The 25,141-nt window shown below is 56.7% G+C and overlaps 1 protein-coding gene across 20 annotated transcripts in view; it reads right to left on the bottom strand.

The window, feature by feature from the left end:
* TCF3 (transcription factor 3) overlaps positions 1-25,141 on the bottom strand; it is an 80,324-nt gene that overhangs the window by 10,290 nt on the left and 44,893 nt on the right. For 7 of the 20 annotated variants that reach the window (XM_040589913.1, XM_040589914.1, XM_040589898.1 and 4 more), the window contains 13 exons: positions 19,237-19,304; positions 15,756-15,885; positions 14,016-14,065; positions 9,337-9,439; positions 8,915-9,054; positions 8,595-8,721; positions 7,656-7,714; positions 6,857-6,935; positions 6,012-6,085; positions 5,366-5,569; positions 3,911-4,034; positions 3,249-3,414; positions 1,981-2,219 (listed from right to left, as the gene is read on the bottom strand). In XM_040589913.1, coding sequence (XP_040445847.1) covers positions 1,981-2,219; positions 3,249-3,414; positions 3,911-4,034; positions 5,366-5,569; positions 6,012-6,085; positions 6,857-6,935; positions 7,656-7,714; positions 8,595-8,721; positions 8,915-9,054; positions 9,337-9,439; positions 14,016-14,065; positions 15,756-15,885; positions 19,237-19,304 — 1,563 coding nt within the window. The remainder of the gene's footprint in view (positions 1-1,980; positions 2,220-3,248; positions 3,415-3,910; positions 4,035-5,365; positions 5,570-6,011; positions 6,086-6,856; positions 6,936-7,655; positions 7,715-8,594; positions 8,722-8,914; positions 9,055-9,336; positions 9,440-14,015; positions 14,066-15,755; positions 15,886-19,236; positions 19,305-25,141) is intronic. The other 13 variants (XM_040589908.1, XM_040589911.1, XM_040589919.1 and 10 more) reach the window with 7 other exon arrangements.

The following is a 25,141-nucleotide window of genomic DNA, read 5'->3' as shown; positions in this document are numbered from 1 at the left end:
GGCTCCCCAGGCAAGCATGTGCCTGTGCTCACTGCCCCTGCCTGCCTCCTCTCCTTGCTACCTTGTCCCTGCCTGTGTCCCCTCCTCACTGCCTTGGTGCCCCGACCGGCACCGCTACTTTCTCTCCAGCGCGCCCAGGGTGGCCAGGGGGAGCAGAGCCACCAGCCACCCCAGTACCTGAGCCTGCCCCGCTCGTTCCTCCGAACACAGGCTGGCGGCTCCCCGCAGTGCAGACACAGCTCCAGCAGCGCTTTGCACGCCACAGCGGGGCAGGATGGAGCCGTCTCCCTGCCACCAACAACTGCGCTGCCGTGCGGGGTCCTCTGGGTTACAGGGATGTGCACTGCCTTGGCTGCCTTGTGCCCTGCTCAAAGGGGGCACTGACCCCCACAACACCCCTCAATCTTCACCTGTCCCTTCACACCCCATTAGTCGCTGATGGCAGCAGGAGGATCCTGGCAGCCCATGGCACACGGGGACCGATGGCCCCCTCCCACAGCAGCCCTGCAGGAGGGGACATGGGGGTCAGCTTCTCTCCTGCAAAGCAGCCCAAAGGCCAAAACCACCAGAGAAGGGGCACCCTATCTGCCTGCTGCCGGCAGCACGTGGGGCTCGGCTCGCTTCCCCGGCTGCGTCCAAGAAGGGTTTAAAAAGGGACAAGCGTGGGAGACCAAAGTGAACACGGTGCCAACTCTGTCTAGCCCCTGCCCCCCCGCCGCCCCTCGGCTCCTGCCTCGATCCGCAAGCAGCAAGTACAAGGTAGAGAGTGGGACCACCGAGAGGTCACGGCTGGGGACTGTCTGTAGGAGATCGGAAAGAACAGAACCAAAAAATAAAAACTCAAAAAAAAAAAAAAAAAAAGGAAAGGGAAATTAAAAAAGAGACAGGAAAAAATATACATGTTATGAAAGGCAAAAAATTACAAACTGAAGAGAGGCACAAAGGACTCCAACATCAATGCAACAGCAGAGGCCAGCAGAGAGAAGCACAGCCAGGCACAAACCACCGATGCGTGTTACAACAGCCTCTGCAGAGAGAAAGGGGGTTAACCTGCCACGGCACCCCAGCAGCAGCGGGCCGGGAGCGGGAGCATGCACTGCGGGATGCAGGAACAAAGCAGCAAAGTCCTCCAGAGCAGGAAGCCAAGGCCTCCGCTTCCCCTCCCGCTGGGACGCAGCACCCGGGACAAGCACCAGCGGCAGAGATGGGCACACGCGCCGGGGAAGGGAGCGAGCGTGCCCCGGCCAGGGGGAGAGCCTGCGTGCGCACACCTGCAGCTCCGGGCTCTGCTAGCGATGGGCAGCGCTCCCAGCTTGCACCGCAGCCCCGGCTGTACAGGCAGCAAGGGCTGCTCAGCCCTGGGCTCAGCGTCTCCGTCCCCTGCCCCTCGCACGGCTCCAGCGATCCCCAGGGGTCTGCCAGGTGCCCACCAACCTAGGGTGCAGCGGTGGGGACAGGAGCGCAGAGCGGGCAGGGAGGACAGGGCGTCACTCACTGCTGCTGCAGCTGCAGGCAGAGATGGGCTCTGTGCTTGGAGCAGCCCTCAGAGAGACGTCAGATCTGGGCCCCTCTGGCAGATTTGCTGGGTTTGGGGTTTGAATTTCCACCCCCCCTCCCCGCTGCCCCCCTCATTCTGTTGGCCAAGCAGCTGAGCAAAATGCCTGGCTGCAGGAAAGCAAGGACGGCGCAGGTGCCCCCTCCGGGACCAGCATGCAGCACGCAGAGTGGCAGTGGGGAACAAAGAACAGCAGGGATGCAAAAAAGGGGGGGACGGGGGAGGATGGGGGGTGGGGGGTGGGGAAGAAAGAAAAAAAAAAAGGAGAAAAAAAAAAAAAAAAAAAAGACATCAACAGCCTTGGGAACTCAAGGCCACAGGGGAGACAGTGCGAGGCACCACAGCACGTCACAGGAGACAGACAGACAGACAGCCCCGTGCCGATCAGATACGTAAAATATCACCACTCCGGGACCCTCACTGACCTCTAACTTGTTGCTCCAGGTTCAGTATGACTGATACGGCCTGGTGTAGGATTAGCAGTTTGGTCTGCGGTTTTTCGCTGTTTAGGTGGAGTTGGCACATGCGTCCGAGCTCTTTAAAGGCCTCGTTGATGTCACGGACCCGCAGGCGCTCACGGGCATTATTGGCGACCCTCCTTTCTCTCTCTCTCTCGGCTTTTTGCTCTGGGGGAAGAAGATCGTCCTCCTCATCCTCATCTTGACTAATGGTTTAAAATAAGAACGAGACAGGGACATTCCTCGCGTGCACTCTCAGCACTGGTCAACTCACAGAAAAGAAACACATGTTGAGGCACCGAGATGCCAAGCCCCGTGCAAGCCGGAGCGCTGCACCCTGCGTGCTCCCACCAGGACATGCTGGCCCAGTGCCCCACACTCAGACACGGGGACACGCAGTGACTTCGGAGAGAAGCAGTTAAGGCCCTTCTTCTGCCTCTTTGCTTGTTTTGGTTTTAAACAGCAAGGATAGAAACCACAACAATGCGATTAAGGCCTGAGCTTGTTGCCAGGAGGTTGCAGCGTGGCCCGGAGAAGGTGAGGGGGCCAACACTGGTGTCCCAAGCTGGCGTTTTGGGAAGACCACCAGGGTAGGAGGTGGCTGCAGTCTGGCAGGAGTGGAGCTGGCGCTGCCCCTCCGGGCAGCATCACCCTGATGAGGTCTCCGAGCCGACGGCGAGGTTGCAGATAAGCCCGCACGCTGGAAGGACTCTACCTGATCCACTGCCACAGATCTGGTTGGATGTGACAGAGGATACAGCAGCCTGAAGCAGACCGCGGAGACGACCTGGAGCAGGGAGGAGGTCAAAGCCTTCCCCACCCCTGGCTGAGGGAAGCTGAGCGTTCGGTCCGTCCTTCCCATGCACAGCCACAAGCAATGCCCTGAGTGACCACGCAGGGGGGTGCAGCTTGTGCAGGTCAGGCGCACGCCCTCTGCTTTACCAGCGCCAGGAAGGCCTGTGGCCATGGGGATGGGAGCCAGCAGGAAAGGGTGGCCAGGAACCTTCCCTGGCACGGCCCAAAGCGGCTGGCCACGGGGAAGCAGCAGGAGTCCAGGCTGCGCTGCCTCTGTACGAGGACACACAGGACTCCTGCAGCGGGCAGGGGCTGGCGGTTCTGCGCCGCAGGACAACCCCCAGCCTCACCAGGCTGAGCCCAGCGCCTGGTGGGTCACCGTGGCTGTACCCCAGCCCAAACGCCCCCAGCCTGGTAACAGAGTAAGTGAAGGGAGAGACCTGTTCAAAGAGCACCTTGTTCTGTTCCGGGAGGGTTTCAGCTCCTTCTTCTCCTCTTCCGAGTTATCTGCTACTGATGTGTTCTCTTCGTCCTCCTTCTCTTCCCTCTTTATTTCGCTGGTTCCTGTGGAGACGCTGCTTCGTCCCAGACCCCCTGACAAGCCTGCTGAGGAAGCAGAGCCAGACGATGGTTGGAGGGGCCAAACCCACACGGAGGGCTGGAGGGTCCCCAGGCCCTGCTCCTGCTGTGCTGCACTGCCAGTGTGTGGCCACCCTGACTCATCCTGCATTGCCCGTGTGGCCACCCCGACTCATCCTGCATCGCCTGTCTGCAGCCAGAGGAGCTGGAGGGATGCTGCCTCTGCCCTGTCACCACTCCCTGTTCTCCCCCACGCCTCCCAGGCCCTCCAGAATGACAACTCAACCTCCCCCAGCAGAGCAGGGCCCAGGGGCTCTGTGCACCCACAGCTGGCAGGAGGGACAGGAACATGTAGCTCTAACCTCTGGAAAAAGCTCAAGGTAGAAAGTGCCCTGCAGGTGCTGCAAGGAAGCCCTGACCTTGCAAGAGCACCCATCTGCCCCCAGGGCTGGACCTAACGGTGCCCTGCATCACCCCTGCAGCAGGCGAGCCCCAACCGTGCACGCGTGCAGAGCTGCCTTACCGCTGTACGTGTCTTGCTGCCTGTTGAGGTCAGGGAGCGAGCTGGGCTGTGACGGAAGCGCGACGTGGTTGTGGAGCATGCTGGGGTTGCTGGACAACCCATCTTCGGGGTGACCTCCTCCCACCTACAGCAGAACAAGCAAAGCAAGCCTTGAGGGGGTGGGAGTGTCACGGCCGGTGGGCACAGGCATGGTCATCCCGAGCACAGGGGCAGGACTCAGCAGACCAGGCTGAGGTGGCACCGCGTGTCCCCTCGCACACTCCCACCACCCGGAGCGTGGACATGCCGGAGGGAAGAGCCAACCTGCTCCAGCACCAGCTCTCCCCCGCGGCCACGGCGGGGGCACTGCAGAAAGCAGCTCCGTGCCCTGCACATCAGCTGGACCAAGCAGAAAGCCCCCATCAGTGCTGTCTCCCCCCACCATGGAAAAGCCTCTCTCTGCCTGGACATGAGGCTGGCACACTGGAGAGGACACCCTGCCTGGGCTGCACATATCCCATCTCCATCAAGCACCAAGGTTTCTGCCACCTCCCCAGTGCCACCAGAGCAAGGGACATCCCAGCAGCGTGACCTTCACTCCAAAGGGCCTGGATGAAAAGGGGGAGCATCAGGCAGTCCCTCTGAGCCCACCCCTCCAGGCTGCACTACGCTGGCCAGGGACCAGCAAACACTCCTGTTTCTGCATGCAGACGGCAGCAGTTTGCAACAGAGGACACGGGTAATTCATCGCTTAGTAGCAGAGTCTGGGGAGTTTGGAAAGGAAGCACATCTGGTTCTCTAGGGAGACTAGAGACCAGTTACTGTTTGTTGCAGCAGGCAACCAGCTCTGCCAAAAATGTGCTTCTGTGGTCATCTGCCTCTGGACAAGAGGGGTACCGTGGTGGCCCAGCACGGGAACCCAGCATCCACGTGCTCAGGGCACCCAGGACCTGACCTGCCACGCTCCCTGGAGCCTGAATGAGCCCCCACATATCAGCACCCCCCAAATGCACGGAAGGATGCGGTGCCTGCCCGAACAGTTCAGAGCAGAGAAGTCCTGGTGATACCTGGTGCTCTATACCCGCAGTCCTGCCCTGCGCCAGATCCCTCTCCTCCTTCTCCCTGTATCCCCCAGGGATGGCTTGAAGCTGTCCTGAGGGATTTCCATCCACGTTGCAGGGAAAGAAGAGCTTTCACCACCTTTGCCTGCCCTGAGAAGGGGCATGAATGAACTGCACGTGGGCTTGTGCCTTAGAGCCACCACTGTGCTGAGTGCGGATTCAACCCTCCCTGCACGAACGTGGCAAGCCACTGTACCTCTGGGCACGTCACCTGCTCAAAGCTGTCACAGCTGACCCAAGCTGGTCCACACCGAGCTATTCTCACACCAAGGGCAACATCGCCAGATGCCAGGGCACCCCATGACATCTGTCCCTGGCATGTCCCTGCCAGCTGACACGATGCCTCCGCACTTACCAGACTCGGGTGCCTGTTCCCCAGGGACATGACCGAGGCGGGGAAGGCCTGGCCCAGGCTGCCCACGGTGGCACTGTGGGCTGGTGCCGAGCCCAGGAGCCCATGCATGTCCCCATGGTTGCTCGGCATGGCGGCTGTCTGGCCCACGGCATGATTCCTCAGCACGTGGATGGCTTCGTCCAACCTGTCTTCCATTTTGTTTTGCTTGAAGGACAGGACAGAGAAACAGGTCTGCGTTAACGCCTGTAAAGCCGGCGCCCGCTGCAGCTCTCTGCGCCACGGAACGGCCGGGGGCAATCGTGTGCTCAGCTATCGCGAGGCAGTGCTGTCCCCCAAAGGCACAAGGGGTCCCACAAGTGGAACTGCCCAGCACAGGGAGGCAGAACCCAGCCACAAATCTGTTCGGCTGGGCCAGACGTGACGTACACGGGCCATACACAGGGGGTGGGTGCAGGGCAGCGAAGCTCCATCGAGGCTCAGGGAAGCAGAGCCCAACTCGCTCAGCTGCTTCTAACCATGTCCATCTATTGACCGGCCACCCTCCTTCAGGCCCCAGATGTTTAGGGGAGAGGAATGTACCCCAGAGTCCTTTACTGCCAGGTGCACAAGGGACGGAAGAGCAAAGAAGTCTTGCAGCATCACTTACTAAAGTGTGGAGGCTCCCTTCATAGCTGGGAGATAAGGCACCCTGTCCGCTCGCTCGCGACCACTGGGATGTGCCTGCAAACAAACGGGGAAAGCTTGGGACCAGGCTTGGCTGCCGCTAGATGGGGCTGGAAGCTGGGCCACCAAGCCGGGCACAGGCCACCAAGGCACGGGGTGGGCCACCACGGCACCGCACGGCGCAACCGGCTGGCCTCTGCTCTGCCTCAGCAGGAAACTGAGCTCAGGTCCTCAGACCTCAAGAGGTTTCTAAATTTCTGTCACCCCCGGGAGCGGGCAGCCAGCACACACGCTGTGCTTGCTCCCACCCCAGGGGAGCAGCGGGCTGGGGGGTGCGAAGTGCTCCGCACCCCGGGCACCGAGGACCTTTGGTGCCAGCTGTGCTGGGCAGAAAGGAGACCTCTCCTGCTGGATGGCAGCAGAGCTTTCTAGGGGTGCTGAAAATGTTTTTTAACTAGTTGGCTGCTTCACAGTTCCCACCGTGCTCCTTCCATGGGAGACAAAACCAGGGACAAGCCCCCCCAGCCTCCCTGGGACGGGACAGTCGTGGACAGGGTCCATCTGAACAGCTCTGAATGGGGGGAAAGCTACAACCGACTACAGCAAAGGACTTAAACGTCTCCTGTGAAACTGTGTGTCCAAGTTCTACAAGTTTGCTTGTCCTTAGTCTTCACTCTCCTGCTTTTAAAAATAAACTGGATTTGGCAAGATTGCCAAAAGTGTCTTTAATGAGGGTCTGGGGCTGACCTGGGATGTACACTGCCTTGGACACCCCCAAAGGCAAACCTGACATCCCCCTTGACGTGAAGAGCAACGTTTTTTACCTACCTGCAAGGCCCTGAGGGGAGCCGACCGGTGTAGAGGGGTTTGACGAGAAGTTATTGCTAGAGTGATCGGGGGAATAAATCTGGAGCAAGAGAAGCAAGGCATGGTCAGCAGCGCCCACCCCTGCGATGGCTCTCCCCCTCCCCAGCAGCATCGCCGAGCCCAGGTGCAGTGAGGACCACACAATGGGACCACAGGACCCTTCCTAGATCCACAGCAGCTCCCAGCCCACCAGTCCCCCTGCAGCTCCCCCATTAATGCTGGGGTCTCTCTCTGTCCCCACTGCTGCCACCCCTGCAGCTACAGCCTCCATTCTTCAGGTCCCACCTTGGAAGCAAGCAAGAGCCCCAAAAAATTGCTGCAGGGTGTAGTGCTGGCGAAGCAAAGGTCCCTGCACTGAATGGGACAGAGGCAACTTCAAGTTCTGATAGCCCCGTGGGACCAGTGCCTTCCAGTCTGAACTAGCACATGCAGGGCCAGGACTACTGGGACCTGCAAGTCCTGCTACGAGGGCTGCATCTTGCCAGACGAGTAGCAGGGTCCATGGCATGGGTCTGTGGGGCCACCATAATTTCCCCAGCTGCCCAAAGGTGCTTTTGCACAGCGCCAGGACACAGGGTGGCAGCGCACACAGCAGGGAAAACCCTCCCTCCTCAGAGGCTGCTGTGGTTTTGGGGTGAATTCACCCAAACTTCTCAATATGTCCATCTTCCCTGCTGCCTAGGGGGTCCCTGTTACAGAGGGGAGGTCCAACACTGCAACAGGAGAGGGATCAGCATCAAGGATCGTCAGAAACCCTTACTGAAGCTAGTGCCTTCCCGAGTGCATCTCCTGAGCTCCCAGCTGTGGTTCCTCTGTTACCTGCCAAGAGAGGACAAAGACATCACTGCCAGGGTGCCAGAAACCCAGCAGGACAAGGCACCTGTACAAGCCCTTCTCTGGGGTCACCTGCTCTGAGACTGAAATTTCTTGCTCTTACTGCTTTGCTTGAAAATTAAACGGATGCCCAGCTCAGAGCAGCCTAGATGAGGGCACCCACGGGGCTGCAGGAACGTCTTTATAAGACGCTGGGTCAAAACTGTCATACCATCAACAGCGATCAGGTATCTCTGCTGCAGCACAGCCCATTTTCACAGGGCATCTTAAGCCCCTACAATGCCCAACTTGCTTCCCCTCCTCTAAACAAGGGGTTTTCTATGAATCAAGGTCAAGATCCTCATTTCCTGGGGAACACGAATCCATTTCAGTAACAGGTTTTGTAACAGGTTCAGCAGGGTTAGAGATTAAAGCACTCGGGGGTTTAACATGGTATCCAAATGCAGCACAAGCATTCCTGTTCCGGTTTTAGCCAAACAGCTTCACACATACCCCCGCCTTCCCGCAACGCACAGGTGCAAATTGTTCCCGCAACTCATTCAAGCCACAGCACCTCCCGGAGATAATGTCACAGCTCCTGGTCTCCTCCCAGATCCACCCAGCAAGGTGTAAACCCTCAAGCCAGCACCCTGTCTCCTACAGCCTGCCCAGCTGTCCAGCAGCAAAAACCTCGCCGTGCCTCTTCCCCACGCAGTCACCCCATGCACGGGCGACACGCAAGGGATAAATAGTGCCTGGGTATGTCAGACACAGGCATCACAGGCTCGGGCAGCTGAGGTTTGCATTTTCCAGTTAAGGCTCTGCAAGGCAGCGGAGCGAGGGGGGTCACGCTGGGGACCACCACGCGCCTGGGGGCCATACGTACCCATCATGCTGTCCGTGCCACTGATCGGGGGCGTATGACTGGAGACACCGTACGGCGTGGAGGCAGAGGAAAAGCCAGACACAGAGGGGAGTCCGCCGTTAACCTCTCCTGAATGAAGCTGGTAGTTCTGGCAGAGAGGGGGAGAGGGGTGAGAAGTGCCCTCGAAAGGCTGCCGGGCTTCGGCATCTGGCCAGGACTCAGGTCCTCCCTGTCGGCAGCCGCCCTGAGCCGACAGCTCCGGGACGAGGTGACAACACTGCCACTGGCCAGCCAAGCGGAGCCCCCCAGCCCGCCCGCGGGGCAGCGCGGGGACGCGTTACCATGCGTTCGTGCTGATGTAAACTGTTGAAGCCGCTGGACTGTGGGAGCGGGGAGGAGGAGCTGCCCAGCATGGCACCGTAACTCGACTGGCTCATGGCACCCGGTGAACTCCACAGGTCTGGCGAGTTATGGAGCCCGTCTGGAAGGAAAAGCAGAGCTGAGCAGGGCTGAGGCAGCAGCCCGCACAGGGACAAGTCCACCCAGGCTGAGAAGCCACGTCTGTCCCCACCACATCCCGCCTATGCCAAGCATCACCCACCGAGCAGATCGGAGCCATTTTGGGGCTGCTTCGTGTCTCAAACACTCCTGCCCCAAGCTCCCTCCATCTCAAGTGCTGTGCAATTCTTCCTGCTGTTTGCAATGGGCCAGGCAGCCCCTGCTCTGAGCAGCCCGCAGGACACCGGGGCTGGTAACAACTCACCTGCCATATAAAAGGCTCCGGGATACACAGTGCTGGGAGGTTTCGAGGGAGTATATCCAGCTGGATCCCTGCTGTAGTCATCACCTGAGTTGGATGGATACACCTGTGGGGCAGGGAAGAGGTTGAAGAGAAGTGCTCGGCCACTCCACGGCCCCACATCCTCCCCATGGGCCACCCCGCTCCACGCTGCTTCGCTTTTATTCATTATAGCGGATGACAGAGTCCCACAGCAAAGCCGAGGCGGGGGGGGCAAGGACACCAAAGCAGCTCAGCCAAAGTCAGGGCAGCGGCACAGGGGACGGGGCCATGGTGCAGACACAGCCCGTCTGCCTTCCTGGAACTGCGCGGATCCCCGCAGCCCCCTCCGGCAGAAGACGCACCGCGGTGCCAGCAGAAGTTTCAACTCTCTGCTCTAGTTCCTTTTTCTGCGGTTGTAACTTTTTATGGGTAACCACAAAAGCCATCATTTCTCTGTGCTATAACCCCGCACCCAAGGAAGGTGCCGACGGGGACCAGCTAGGCTTCGGGACCTGCTCACCCCCACGCCGGCCCTGCCGCATGCACCGTGACGGCAGCAGCTGCCTCTGCTCAAACCCTTCACCGAAATCAGCCCGTCCTGCTTGAGGGGAAACTGAGGCATGGGGGAAGCTGAGGGCTGAGCAGGTTCCTCAGAGGGGATGTCACATGGGAGGGGATGGCTCTCAGACAGCTTCTGACCGGATTTCTCCAGCTATGTTATTTAATTAATTGAGGTATGTTATTTAACAGCATATCGAGCAAAATAAAAGCTTTTTTCTTTTTCTTCTAAATTAACCAAACCCATCCTAGAAAGCCCTTACCGAAAACCATCTTCTGCCAGTGCAAAAACACTTTTTTTTTTTTTAACTCAGAAATTCAATACACAAAGAAACTGAAATGCCACTCAAAATTACGTGAGAACTTTTGTTACAGCTTATTTTCATACCCATTGATTCATTCTGAAACCACTAATCGTGTTTTTTTAAGTAGACACGAAAGCAGAGGAGGGTGCAGGGGCCAGCCGGGCATGCTCTGCCAGCTCTGCCTGGAAGACACAGCTCTCTTTGGAAAGGAAACCTGCCCCCAGTTTCTCTTTCCCCACACCCAGCCAGCTTCATCTGACCACTTGTCCTCACCCAGCAAGAAGGGGCAAAAATCGCTCTTTATTTCTGTAACTGCCCCAAACATCAAGAATTTTTCTTTTTTTGGGGGGGCGGTGGTGATAATAGAAAATAGGGGTCTTTAGCCTATCTGGTTAAAACCAAAGCAAAACAAAAAGCTCTGCAAAGCACCAGCAATCACACTTAAATGTGTAACTTCATTTTATAACTTCATTTTCCCCCTGGCAGCCGAGGTTCCTGCTTCTCAGAGCAGCTTCTCTCAAAGCTGGGGGGGTTCAGAGCCCCAGGGGCAGCCCCAGCCCCTCGCCACCCATCAGCTCTTGGGCAGCAGGCGACTGGACCCCGCGGGGCGAGGGGGAGCTGGAAGCCACTGGTGCTACAGACCGAGACTGGGCAACTTGGAAAATAAAGAAGAAATAAAAAGAAAAGAGGGGGAAGGGAAAAACCTGACAGACGATGGCAGCTGCCCTTCACCCCTCGCTTAAGAAAGAAAAATCAGGGCACTCGGCCTTTGCGTGGCGTCGCAGGATGGTGCTGGGGTGCTGCGGGCACACGGAGCCGCGCGTGGGCAGCGCGTGCGGCCGGGGAGAGCAGGGGAATGGAGGAGGCTGCAAAGAACAAGAATCCAGTAAATTGACTTTTCCTATAATTTGATTAAATAGCGGGAGCTGGGACAGGGAATCGAATGAAGCACGTCTAATAGCCCCGCGCCATCTGCCAGGGGCTGGCACCTGGCCAGCACGCGAGGCAGCTGTGCGGCAGCGGAGCGGGCGCGGGGGGGCCGCGGCGAGCTGCAACATCCATTTAATAAATCCAGAGCGAAAATAAGAAGAATAAAACAGCAGGGATGAGCGGACCAGGATTGCAAAGCAGGGGGGAGTTCGCCTTGCTGCGTCGCCACCCTGCTCCCCCATCCGCAGATACACCCCCACCCCCATCTCCTGTTGGGCCCCCAGGGGCCAAGTTTCACCCCAGGAGTGGCTCTGGCCCCTCCAAATCTTTCATTTCCCCACTCGGTGCGGGGGGAGGCTGTGAAAAGCCAACTGTGCTCTTCCCCACACCGGCCAAGAGCATCCCAGCCCCGCCGTGTGTGGGGGAGCCGGCCGAGCCGGGGGCCGCCGGCCAAGCGCTGCAGGAAACAGTAAATCAGTGCCAGGTCCCCCCTCCCCACCCCGTGGCCCCAGCCCTTGCGCCGGCAGCTCCGGCCGAGCCGGCGGTGGCCTTGGGGACCTCCAGGTGAGGTCATTTCCTCCGGTTAAAATTGCCAGCGCGGCGAGAGAGCTGCATGAAAAGCCCCAGTGCTGGGATTCGCAGGGCTTTGTGGTGTTGGGTTATTTTTCCCCTCCCTGCTTTTCTTGCTTAAATGCATGAACTGGGGTGGGACTTCAGGCAGACTAAAGCTAAACAGAGCAGTGACCAGACTGTGAATTCACAGGCTGAAACGGCTCCCAGCCACCACACTCACTGTGGCAACAAAATCCTACAGGAATCAACTTGCACAAAATCCCTCCCCAGCTTCCTCCGGCAAAGCCAGACGACGTGCAGCGGGGGCTCGGGGGCCTCATCCAGCCCCAGGTCCTGTGCCTGGACATGCCAGCCTGCAGGGGAGCATGGCCACGAGCACTAACCCTGCTCTCCAGCTCCGCATTGCGTGTTTCACACTAACTAACCCCAAAGGGCTGTGGGTTACAAGCCCGGTGCCCCTGCCCGTAGCCCCGGCATCGCTTTCACATCCCTCTTCAACCGCCTCCAACGCCGCCAGTGCCTCTTGGTGCCTTTGGCAGAATCACTCCTCTTTCAGCCACCCCCAACTATTCCATCCACTGACCTCTCAGAGTTTCAAAGCAGCGAGGGAATTACAGATTAAAGCATTTTATTTTAATAAGATGCTGATTAACCTATTTATTTTGCACAGGGTCCAGCGATAACATGGGGCGGGCTCCTGCGCAGGCGAGTCAGACAAGAAAGAGCCTTTGATCCGCTGCCTTTGAGGCCGGCAACTCCTTTTGCTCTGCACTTCTGGCGCTGCCTCGGTACGGATTTTGCTCCCCAGGTGTGGAAGTCAAAAACCAAACTGAGAAGCCGGAGGTCACAGCAAAGAGAGGGCAGCAAGCACCAGCCCATCCACCAACAACTGGAGCTCTGCGGTCAAGGGGCAGCCGAGGCGACAGCCAGCGCTTTCTGGGCTGGAAAAGCCGCTGTGCAGCGTTGGCTCAGGCACAGGGAAGGCGCTGAGCTCTGGCTCTTCCTCTGGGAATCGTGGCCCTTTAGGGCGCTGCCAGCACAGGGGGCAGCGAACCCCATCACCTTTTGAAACCGGAGGCCAATAAAGGGCCATTTGTTGGGAGCGATGTTTTCCCCACATGTCGACCAGGATGTAAAAGCCCTGCGTTTCACACACCGACTCGATGCAACGCGACGGATTCTGCTTGGCGCAGGTTTTCCCTGTTAAAATGCAGATTGCTGGAGCAACTGAGCGCTGCTGGCTGGGGCTGGTTTCTGCACGACGAGGGTCCACACGGACCCTCCAGCCTGCAAACCCCATCTGGGCAGCCCTCTGTACCCTCCTCTCCCTCCATCCTCCCAAGAGCGGCATCTCGGGGGGCATTTCCAAAGGCAGAACCACGCCGGAGGTTACAGACCAAGCTTTGTGCGAGCAGCGAGGGAACGGCAGGGAACAGCATGGCACGAGACCTCCCCCACGGGGGGACGCACACGGGTTTTCCCCCAGGACTGGGGGAGCGGGCACCCGCTTCACATCGCATCAGCGGCAACTGTGGCAGCCAGCAGCACGACGTGCTCGGGCAAGGGCACGTCTCCAGCACCGCCCCAGCCTGGGCTCCAGCTCGCCCGCAGGATAGAGCCTGCCCGTCCCCCTGCAAGCACGCAAACGCTCCAGCGAGGAATGCAGCCTCGGCTGCCGCGCAGCCAGACAGCTCCCATATTCCTGCAGGAACCCTCCAGCCCACTCCAATTAGCTTTTCTGGAGATCCCATTACTTCTAGCCACAAAGACATTGTTCAGTTTATTCCCCTGTAACAGCCGCAAGAGCATGGCTAAGATATTCCTACAGGCTGCTCGGCTTTCTTATAAAACAGCCCAGGCAGTGCACACACCTGGAGCAGCCCCAGCTGCCTGCCCGCATTACAACTGGTTTGGTTTCCCTTCTGGAGTGAAATCTGATCGCATAAAATATTACATTTCACTCGGGCACTCACGACATAACATCAAACAGACGAGAGCCAGCAAGGGCAGGAGGTGGTGGGTGCGGGCTCTGGCCAGGGAGGTGCCACCACCAGCCGCTCCATCTCTCCAGTCAGTCCCCCGGCACTGCAGTCCCACAGGGCTTCCCCATTTCTCCTACATAGGAAGCTGGAGTTGGGAAAACCCTTCCCCCATCCTGCTAAAATCCAAGCCCTCAGTGTTTGGGGTGGCTGGACCCGTAGGGCCAGCAGCTCTGGTGGCAGAGGGAGCCAGGACACCCAGGGGATGGAGGAATGGGGAGGAGATACTTGTGGGGGAAACGCTCCTGCGACTTACCGAGGAGGGGAGTCCAGGAGGCACCTTCCGAACCTTTTTGGGCTGTCCATCTGGTTTAAAGAAAAGAAGAGAGGATCTAATTTTTGAAGGGGGTTAGTAGGAGGGAAAACAAGCTACAGCTTCGAGTCTCCAAGGATGGAAGACACAGGTACAAACAGGGCTCAGATCCCAAATGCCCCATAGCCAAGGAATCATCAACAGTGAGAATGTCTGAGGATGAAATTCTCCTCCTCATCTCATCTGCACCCTTCAAGGGTGGGTTTCACCCAAAACCGGAGTCCACAGGGCAGCCCTTCCCAAAACACCACGGTAAGAGGCACTCACCGTGTAAAGAAGGGCTGAGCTTGCTCTTTGGAAGAGACTGAGCCCATAAGTAACCCCTCAGTTGTTTGGGGTTTGTTTTTGGTTTTGGTTTTTTTTTTTTGAAACAATTTAACTTGAAGTGGGTTTGCAGTGAGAAAACAAATGCAGGGATGGGGTTGCATTTTCATTTGCAAAGCGTCACTGCTGCAGGAAGGCGGATGGCGCTTGCCCTGGGCCAGTCCCTCCCCTGCCCTTCTCTCCAGGTCCAGCTCCCACGCAGGAGGACACATGGTCCTGGGGGGGGGGGGGGAAGACAGCTCAGAGGGAGGTGTTGGGGGTAAACACCCAGCTGAGTGGCTCAGGGGGGAAGAAGCACCGGTTAAAAATTTGAGGGCTTTTTTTCAGTTCGTAATTAAGGAAAGCCCCAGGTGCGGGGGGTGCAGGCTGCTAACACAGCAAGTCTGCCAAGCCAGGGACTCTGCCAGGTTGCAGCTCAGGAGGAGAAATTCATCACACAGAATGACCTGATGCAAAAGAATCGTTTTCCTGGCTGATAATATAAAGCAGCAACGTTTTAAAGTGCCAGTATCAAAGTGGATGCCTTTTTCTGAAAAGCACTGGAAAAAATACATGTAACATACGTCACTTCTGGTTTCATTTGTTGGGGAAAGCCCAAAATAACAGTAAGAAAGTGACTTTGGAGGGTGCGGAGAGGAACTATGACAAGAAACACAAGTTCTGGAGAACTGGGGCTTTTGTCTTCACTCGGAAGTTAAATTCACACCCAACCTTAGTTTTCATTAAAAGCAAAATGGCTTATTCCCATGTAGATCCAGATACGGGCAACTCCTGCTGTGGAACACCAAAGCCGGCAGGTAGGCAGGGAGAGGTGCTGGCGCAAACGCAGTGTCCCAGGGCGCAGCTCCCCCAGCCCTGGCAGAGCACCCCCACCTCGCGCCGCTTCTGAGAGACTTGTTCCTGGCAGCCCCGTTCGCTTGCAGCAGGTCAGGGCTCCCAGGAGGGCCACCGGCCATAAAACCAGCCCCAAAGGTGGCCCAAGGTTTTCCAGGAATGACTACTGATGTGCAGCGTGGCTGAAAACGTTTTTAGAAGAACCTCAAGCCCTGTGCTGCTTCCACCTAATCTGACATTTTCCAGAAAGAAGGAAATTCTACACGACTCTGAGCCCAAACCCCCGCTTTAATTTTTTTTTAATATATTATATATATATTTATATTTTATCGCCCCTCCCCCCACCCCCAGAAAAAGCAAATGCCAAATTCACACCTACGTGCACATATGGCAACATCAGCGCTTTCATTCCCGAAGGCAGATCCCACACGGGCTCCTGCCCAACCAACAGCCCCTGCGGTTTCTTGACCAAGCGGTGGCACAAACCAGAGCAGTGGCACCCGAAGGTGACACGAAGCAACTTACCTATGCTGCTGTCAGCACCTCTCCTGCGAGGATTGTTGGGGTAAGAAAAGTACTGAGACCCCCCTTTCACCCCGGTGGGGGAAAGCGTGCTCGGACTTGCGATTCCCATTTCACTGGGCAGGAAACCAGTCTGCAAACAAGGAGACAGAAAAGCCCTTCCATATAATTATGCTGGAAAACCACCATGGTGACTGGGAGAGAACAGAGCTGCCTTGAGCCACCTTCATACAAATTCAGCTGAGGGGAAAATAGAAAAGACAAGCCAAGGGGCCAGAAGGAAAAACAAATATATAAATATGGGGGTAGCAGTGGGGGAATGTACATGCAGCAAAAAAAAGGGTCTTTCAAGCTGTGTTTTCTTGCTGGACCCCAGCAAGGAACCTCCCTACAAACCAAGGATGCAAACTGGCAGGTGTCATTGCGGGGAGCATCGCGGTCCCACACTCACCTCGCTGACACCGGGGCAGGATGAGACCCTGCCGACCGTTCTATCGGCCCAGCCTGCTAAAACCAAAGAGGAGGCAACTGTCGGGCTGAGGGGCTCGTTACACAGCGCTCCCTGCTCTGCCTCGTGGACTTACTCAGGACAAAACTCCTACAAAGAGTTTACAAGGGATTACAGTTTCTGATGCAACCAGTGCTTTGGCGCCTGCGGGCACAGCACGTCCACCCATCTTCAAAAGGTTCATCTGACCAAACAGCCCCAATCCTGCCCCTCGCCTCCGCGACGCTGCTGGGGACCCCCAAACAGCCCCAATCCTGCCCCTCGCCTCCGCGACGCTGCTGGGGACCCCCTAACAGCCCCAATCCTGCCCCTCGTGACACTGCTGGGGACCCCCAAACAGCCCCAATCCTGCCCCTCGCCTCCGCGACGCTGCTGGGGACCCCCTAACAGCCCCAATCCTGCCCCTCGCGACACTGCTGGGGACCCCGCTGGGGCAGAGGACAAACACAGCGCTCGCCCACCAGCAAACGCAGGAGCCCCCGAGGCTGTCACATCCCTCCACCACCTAAACACAAGAGACAGGAGGTCACGCAGCCAGCAGCCCACCTGACCATGCTTCTCCCAGTGCCCCCCCCAGCCACAAAGCCCAGCCCAGAGAGCCGGCACGGATGGTTCCTCTCCCATCCCAGTGCTGTGCAGCCAGACCCACTGCGGAGTCCCGAGCTGCGATGCCTCTGGGGGTGGTGGTTTTCTCTTGCATTTTATCAGGGAAAAGTCGAATCCCTCTTTCTAAAAAGAGGAAATTCCTCCCTCGTGTTTATCCCAGCTGACCTTGGGCACGCTGGGAAGCAGCAGGAGCCGGAGCCCAGGGTGCTCGCTGGCTCCTGGGATGGAGAAAGCACGCCTTGACCTCCAAGAGCACACCCGTCAGCATCGCCCCTTTCACCTCAGAAGCAAGTTAAATGTATTTGCATGGAATTTAAGAGGGCTGGCAAACGGCCTTTAAGTAACAAAAGCTTCGCTTTGACCCATCTTCCGAGGGCAACACATTGAAATAAAGGAGGATTTCAGGCTTTTGAGAAACTGGAAATTAAAACCCACTGCTTTAAAACTGTCTCCTCCAGAAAGGGGTTGGGGAGGGAAAGAGGAGCTCATGTATTCACAGCTGGTGAAATTCCTGCAATCTGTTCCACTGGTCATATTACCTTTGCACTGAAACCGCTACGCGCCACGGAGCTGCGTGGCCAAGAAAAGCAAGCGGCACAGCACCCTGGAGGAGATCCCGGAGGGCTGGGTTGCTGCTGCCCGGTTCCTCCAGCAGGTATCTCTGGAGCAGCACTGAGATTATAAAGCAATTTCCCAACGAAAGGGATTTTCTTCCTATTCCCTCTCCCTGGGGATGCCTCCGGAGATGGTGAAGGGTTAAACAAGCGGGGAGCTGCAGCTCTGCCCCCGAGGAAGGCATTTTGGGGAGGAACTGCTCCCCATCCAGGGCATCCGCCACTGGACAATTTTCCAGCTCTTTTTCAGAAAGGAAAAAAAAAAAAACCCAACAGGTCAATGCCCCACCCCCCGGGAAAAAAAAAAACTGGAGCCAGAAGCAACAACTGTTCTGGGGGCCACAGTGAAGTGTGCAGACAGCCCCACTCGCCTCCCACCACCCCACACAAGAGGGGTTTTGTCTCCCCCTCCACATCAAACGGTCTCAGTCTCCCGCTCTGCCACCTGATCCGGACCCCCGTGCCCACACCAGGGCCTCTCACGGCCCCCAGCACCACTTGCCCACCCCATTTCTGTTACTCTATATCTCCCCCTCCTCCACGAAACCCCAGCAAAACCATAACATTAAAAAGCAAGGCTTGGCATCTGTCCCATTTTTGTTTTAGCAGCTTCAGTGGTAAATTAAATCCACTCTGGCACAGACAGCCAGCACAGCTGTTTCAGCAAAGGAAACATCCTCAGTTCAGAGAAGAGGAAATTATGACAAATTTGTGTAAAATTAAAACATGTAATATGTGTGTGTGTACATGTATAAAATAAAAAGCTGTCCAGCCAAAAGCTGCTCCCTTGAATAAAATGGTGGGACTGTTTCCCCGGGGCCACGCTCGGGCACTGACGGGGCAGTTGCAGCAACACATCAAAGCGGAGGTGCTCGCTCCTTCCCGAAAAACTATTTCTGGATGCTGGTGGCAGCAGGCTAGATTATCTCAGGGCTGGTCAACTGCGTTCCCGGGCTCTGATTGATGCCTGTGGTATTCCCCACAGGAAGCAAGTTTTTCCCCACGGCATAGCCCTGGTCCTCCTGCCAGGGTTCACATGGGGTGACCCAACAGGGCAGGGATGTTGCTGCAAGAGGCGGATCTCTCCCATGCCGTGTCTCCCCCCATATTGTGGATATGCGGGTCCTGCAGCAACAGAACCACTATGAAACCAAAACGCCACCCAATATCGACCAAACCGATGCTACAACGGCACAGAAACCATCTCGCAGATTCTTCCTTCCCTCATCTGGCGAGCGGGGGGACATGGGGACGCTGGTCAGGGAGGGGGAGCATGCAGCACCAGGCATGGGGCTTGGAGGCAAAGCGAGAGCCTCAAGGCAAGCAGCCGGAGGGAGAAAGTGCCTCCTGGAGCACTCCTCTGCCTGCAGCCACCCTGTCACAAGGAAAGGTGTTGCTTGGATCTGACTCATTGACACCCCCTCCGAGGGCAGCGTGGCTAGGTCATATCTGATTAAATACAAATCAGCTAGAAGCAGGATTAGCAATAACAGAAGAAGTGAGCCTGAAGAGGTTTTTAAAAGAACTGAGAAGCTGCTACAACCCCATTTTCTAAATTCTGACAACTCCTCTGAGCCAGCAACACATGCCTGCATAAACCACTGACACTCAACAGACGTTTCTGAGCAGAGCAGAGGCTTTCCAGGACCTCGTGCAGAGGGGCAAGATGCATATCGCCAGGTTGCTTTTCATTCCCAGGCTCCTAGCAGCTTAGCCAGTAAACGAAGCAAAAAATCTCAATGCCTTTTATCGTTACCTGGTTTAGTCCTGGCATTCCTGCGTCTCTTCCAAACGTGGAGTACGAGGCTCTTTCACTGCTCTTCCCTACAGTGCAAAAAAGAAAAGACAAGGTTTTGTGTAAGAGGGAAAGGGAGGTTGTGTGTGTCCCTCGGGGTGCGGGGTGTCCCGCCGAGGTGCGAAGCCTGCTCTCATAATGCAGCTTCCTCCACCCGTCTGCAGAGGTGACTGCCTCCCGTAATAGCTCATGGCTAAAACAGGAGGCTCTTTTTAAGTTCACAGACAGCAGGGATCGGCTGGTCTGTAAACAGCAAAACCCCAAAACTGCAGCAATGCAGGGAAGTGCTTGTGGCCATGGAAACTGGCCGTGTCAGACCAGAGGGAAAAAAAAAAAAAATCTCCCTCCAGACATATTAAAAAAAGCCAGGCAAATTTGGCAGAGGCAATGACAGAGCAAAGCCAGGCATGAGTGACCAGACTCTGCGGGCGCTTTCCATACAATAGGAAATACAATTCCAGCACGTGCTGAGCAGCAGCGTGTGGAGCTGAGCTCCTGCTCCATACGGCGCAGGAATTACCTTCTTCCCCTTTCCTGGTGGAGATTCAACTTTCCAAACCCCCATCCAGATCTAAAGAGCAGGCATTTGATAGAAAACCCTTTCCTTCCTTTTCAAGCCCTCTCCTTTAGATCCCACCAGGCAGGTTCCTCCTGGACCGTCGGGCTCCTTGCAGCCGAGCATCCCCGTCGCCCGGGATGCCGCCCCATGCAGCCAAGCCCACGTGCCCCAGCGCTACCACATGAACTTTAGCACCCAGCGACGGCTTTTATCAAACATGCTCAACCTCACCCTGCCCACACGCTGCTGAAAATAGTGTTTTCACGGGGGGAGGGAGGAAAAAACCCACCCAACACACATGGTGAAATGTTTCCATTCTGAAATGCCCTTGCAGTCTCTTCCTTCGCGGTCACCGCCCCGGAATACACGGTGGTCCCCCAGCAAGCAGCACCCATGGGTGCCTGGGCAGTGCTGCAGCCCTGGGGAAGAACCCCAGGCCAGGGAGAAAGGGAATGGTTCTAGGGAATGGTTCTACACTGTCTGTCCAGGGCAGCCAGAAGCACAACAGTCTGCTTTGGTGTTTCCCCCCATTCCAAAGCAAAACTAGGCATTTTTCTAGTGGGGAACAGATATGTTTTCATTGAAGAAAAAAGAAAAAAAGAAAAAAAACTGGACAGAAAATATATGAGGCATCTTCCCCTGGTGTTAGGTACGGCCTATTAATGGCACCACCAGGGAAACCAGGAATAAAGAGGGAAACAGGAGATGATGATCCAAAAGGCTTTGAACCCATGGCAGGATGGCACCGCTCCGGTGCTGGGCTCTGCCAGCACTCCCCTGCCCAGGCAAAGGCCCTTCCCTGAAAAGGGGTGATCGCATCCTGCCTCCACTCCGGCTTAGTAGGCAAAATTGGGAGGGGGAGGATTTTGCCAATCTGCTTAACCCAAAGCCATCACTGAAGCCTGCTGAGATGCAGGTTAATGCACTGGGGCGACGTTTGGGCTGGCAGGCAGCTCCACACACGGCTAGGAGGTTTTGGGGTGCAGATGAAGGCAGGGGGGGAACGCAATTCCCCAAACCAGCTCCCCTGAAGGGCTGGGCAGAGACGGGAAGAGAGGGAAGGCTGCTTGGTTTTGCAGCCTTAGCACAGGGGCCTTGAACTCAACCCAGGTATCTCAGTGGGTTCCCCCACTACAACCCCCAAACCTGAGACACTCCCCTTCCCAATGGTGCCGGGGGTCCCAACACGGCACGCCAGCACCCTGGCACCCCTCACCTCCAGCGACAGCCGGATGCACCGGGCACCATCCGCTGCCGTTTCGCTTCAGAGGCTTAAACGTTAAGTAAACAAAGGTCAAAATGTCAGAGGATGGATCTCCTAAATGACCTAATTTTTAAAAGAGCTTAGCAGCTCTATTTGCCGCAGTGCCGGCAACGTTACACAAATAACTCAACAGGTTGTGGCATCAGGCAGATCACAATTACTCCTAAACCAGAGGAAAGCCAGGGTAATGTCACGCTAGTTTATCTGGTCAGCAACTGCCAGGCCTCCCATCTGATCATAAACCGCTGCTTCCACGCGTGGCTCGAGCGGTGAAGTGCCGAGCCAAGTGCCTCTGCCCTCACCAGATCAATCGGACGCTGAACCAACAGGGCTCCTGGCATGTGCGCGGCAAGAAGGACCAGCAACCCAGTGCCAGCTCTGTGCCACACTGCTCCTCATCCCGCTGCCCTCGCCTGATGGTCTTTCGTGGGACAGCGAGCATGGCCTGGCACCTGCAGGCTGCTGCACGCTCGGGCATCTCATGGGATGGGGGAGGCTGGGAAAGGGGGGGCAACCCCCAGCCCCTGCGCCCTCCTTTGTCATCACGCAGGCAGGGGAAAAAGCAGCAAAACCCTCAGCAGTAGAAAATTTTACATTTTGTTGTCTAAGAAAACAAGGCAGAAGGAAGAACAGAGTTTTCTGGATCACAATGTATCTAGCCTACTGAAATATAAAAAAAAAAAGTTCACAAGTTGGGCAAGAAAATCGGAACGTGCCAGCAGAAGGTGCTGCTTTCGGCTGCCAGGAGATGCCCCCTGGCACAGGCAGCAAACCCAGCTGCACTGGGACTCACCCGAGTCACCCCTTCACAAGCACATCCCAGGGGCACCGACCAGGAAAGGTGGCGAGACCCCAGAGCCACAGCAAGGACCAGGGCGCAGGCAGGGCTCAGCAGAAAATGCCAGGAATCTCCCCGAATGCCATCTTGCTCCTGAGCCAGTTACTGAAATCCTGCAGAGAGGTGCTAAGGGATCTTGGGGGGGGGGGGGGGGGGCGGGAATAAAAAGTCAGGAGATACTGGGAATAAAATCCCTTGAACGGGACAGGGATTTCCCTTGGAAATCCTATCTTTGGATTTACCTCTGCCGATTTTAGCGTGCAAAGGTGAAGCGCAGCGGATGGCACCTTGAGCAAGGTGCACCCAGAGACTGGCTGGGAGCATTTGGCATGTCCAGCTCTTTACGGCGTTGCTTCGCTGCGAGTTCTGGCACCCCCTGCCTTTCCCACCCCTGCCTTCAACCCTGCTTAACAAGCCGTTTCCCAACCTCCCTCCTCTCCCAGCATGTTCTCTCTTGCAGGATCTGGCTGTGCCGGGCTCAGACGAAGCCTCTCCCATGTCTGCCTTCACCCTGGGCTTCTGCAGAGAAACCCACACACGCCGGCTGTGCTCTCTCCTCCCAAGAGCAGATTTGCTCCCGGGCTCAGAGACAAGATAGCAGAATAAAAACTCCGCTTTCCCGAGCTTGCTGCCAGCTCTGGCAGTGGCCAGGTTTGGCCTCGGCACCCAGGACCGTGGCAGCATCTCACCTCCACGGGAGCAAACCGTGCTTTGAAATAAACTTGTGGTTTTACCATTTCTCTCCCCAAGGTGCATACAAATCAGCCAAGAAGAGGTGATTCAACGCTGCCTACAGGTTTTGCCGGTGCCTGCCGGGAGGAAGGCAGGTGCCTGGCCGAGGTGCAGTGCCCCACGCTGCTGCCAGCCTGCGGGGAGTTCACACCGGTGCCCCTGCATCACCCCGTCCCTGCTCCAAAACGGAGCCCCAGTGCAGCCCCCCCGGCACCCACCGCCCCAGCCACCCACCACGCACCTCCTCCCCCCCAGCTCTGCCGGTAATTCCATTAGAGTTACGGCCTGGGGAAAAAGGGGAGTAAAAACACAGCCGGGGATTAAAAGGGAGGAGAAGAAAAAAAAAAAAAATGTTAAAAAAACAGGAGCAGCAAACCCTGTTGGTGGGCAGATTAAAACCATTGTCCAGGAAGAACCCAATCCCCAACAGCTCACAATACACACAAGATTAGAAACACTCCTCTGAAAAGAAGCTAATTACTAGAAATAATTACTAGAAAGAAATCTGTTATGGCTTATCAGTTTCCCCTGCTGTTTGAGCAATCCCCCTCCCCCTCCTTCCACTGGAGATGAATGGTAAAATAGTGGCAGATTTTGAAGACTGGTGATTTAAAACAGAAAAGCCCTCCTCACCCTCTGGGACAAGCCAGTTTGTCACCATGCAGTGTCCTGGCAGCACCCCAGGTGGCCAGGGATGGTCCCCATCACCTTTCTCCACCCGAGGCTGGAAAGCTCAGACCTCGCTGGTCCTGAGTCCTCTGGGGAACAGCACCAAGGGATCAGCGCGGAGTGATGGAGCTCGCAGGCATTGCTACTGCACCCTGCTCATCAGGTTCAGTGACCCCTGCCCAGCAGCCTGGGCTGATTTTTATTCAAAGCACCGAAGATATTTCCATTCAGGGATTTACTTGCTTTTTATTTTTTTAAATTTAGGTTATCCTGTCCAGTGCAAGACAGGCCAGACCTCTTCGCCCAGTTAGCCTTGCAGACAGCTCTGGTTTTCCCCATCACCTCGTGGAGCTGAAGTTGTGGCAGGGAAGGAACCTGAGCTTTGGAAAGCTGACAAAACATTGCCCTTGCACCATCCCCTTCATCAAGGGCATGAGCAGCCTCACCTGCAGCTCCTGGGGAGCCCGGAGGACAGGGGAAGGCCAGCTCTGGCAGCAGCACCCACAGGTCCCAGCAGCCCCTCTCCTGCTCTGCATCCAAAGTGTCTCCCAAAGCCAAGCTCCCATCGTGCCGGATGCCGTACGTTCATCTAAAAGAACATCCATAAGCCCCAAATACCACATCCCTCTGTCCCACCTGACTAGAAGCCAGGACTTTCCAAAGCACGGTGTCTGAATTCAAACCGGTTTTGGACTAGGTGTGCGCCCCGCAATCCGCAGGGCCATCATCCCAGTGGGGATGGGTTGGACTGTGGGCTGGACTGGGGCTGCCTCCAGGTGAGCAGGCAGCAGCCATCCCTCCAGCGATGGTGTCTCCTGCTGCCAGGACTGCTGCTGCTCGCAGGAAACAACAGGCACACTGTCCCTCTGGGATTAAATCTGTCCGGCATTGCACAGAGCTTTGTGCTCACCCAGTTCCACCCTGGGAGCTGAGCAGCCCCCTCCACACTGCACTTGGGAGGGGGACCCTGGGCAGGGGACAAGGGCACGGGCTGGAGCGATGGCACAGAGCCTTGCAGGGCTTTCAGGGATGTGCTGGCAGTGCCCTCCTCCCACCAAACACAGACCTGCTTTCCTTCTCTTCTGGGCTACACAAATCCCTCTAGCCCAGCCCTTCTCATGCAGTTTGTTTGCTGCCCTGGCACTACTCCCAATTTTCCACCCCTCTAGCTAAAATACACCTGACACCAAGGCTCTGCACAGCTTCCACGCACCATCATCATCACCGCTCGCAAGCCAGACCCACCTGCAGCCAGAGCTCCCCTGGCCGGCACTGCAAAGCCAGCTCCCAGGGACGCGCCGGGAAGAGATTTGGATGAACAAGCTCGCACATTCCACTGCTCCTTTATCCAAACAGCCACTACACTGCAGTTCCTGAATCTCTCTCCTCACCCCCCCTGCTTGTGTCAGATCAGTTTGTGAGTGCCGAGATGCCTCATGTGGGAAGGGGAGCGCTCAGCTGCACCCCTGCTCCTCTCCCCATACACCACAGCCCCGAAACACTGCCAGTCTTCAGGGGCAGGTGAAGTCTCCGTCCTCAAAAGGATGCCACCAGTTTCAAAGCCCAGACTGCCCAGGAGCTCCCCAGCCCACTGAAGGCTGGTGCCAGTGGAGCCTCCTTTCCATTTGTATGCATGTAATAATAAGAGCCCAAAAAATCAGTTTACCTCCATTTCTTCAACAAACGCTGCCTGGCGAGCAGTGTCCCTTCGCTGCGGGAAGGCTGCTCAGTGCCCCAGTGCACACCGTTAAGAGGGGACACTGCCCTGACTCAAGAAACACAAAAGCTGGAGGACACAGGTTCC

This window comes from Falco naumanni, chromosome 4 (assembly GCF_017639655.2).
Source record: "Falco naumanni isolate bFalNau1 chromosome 4, bFalNau1.pat, whole genome shotgun sequence".
In the NCBI taxonomy this organism is placed as follows: domain Eukaryota; kingdom Metazoa; phylum Chordata; class Aves; order Falconiformes; family Falconidae; genus Falco; species Falco naumanni.
The sequence above is the reverse complement of the archived record's forward strand: the minus strand, read 5'-3'. Positions and strand labels throughout refer to the sequence as shown.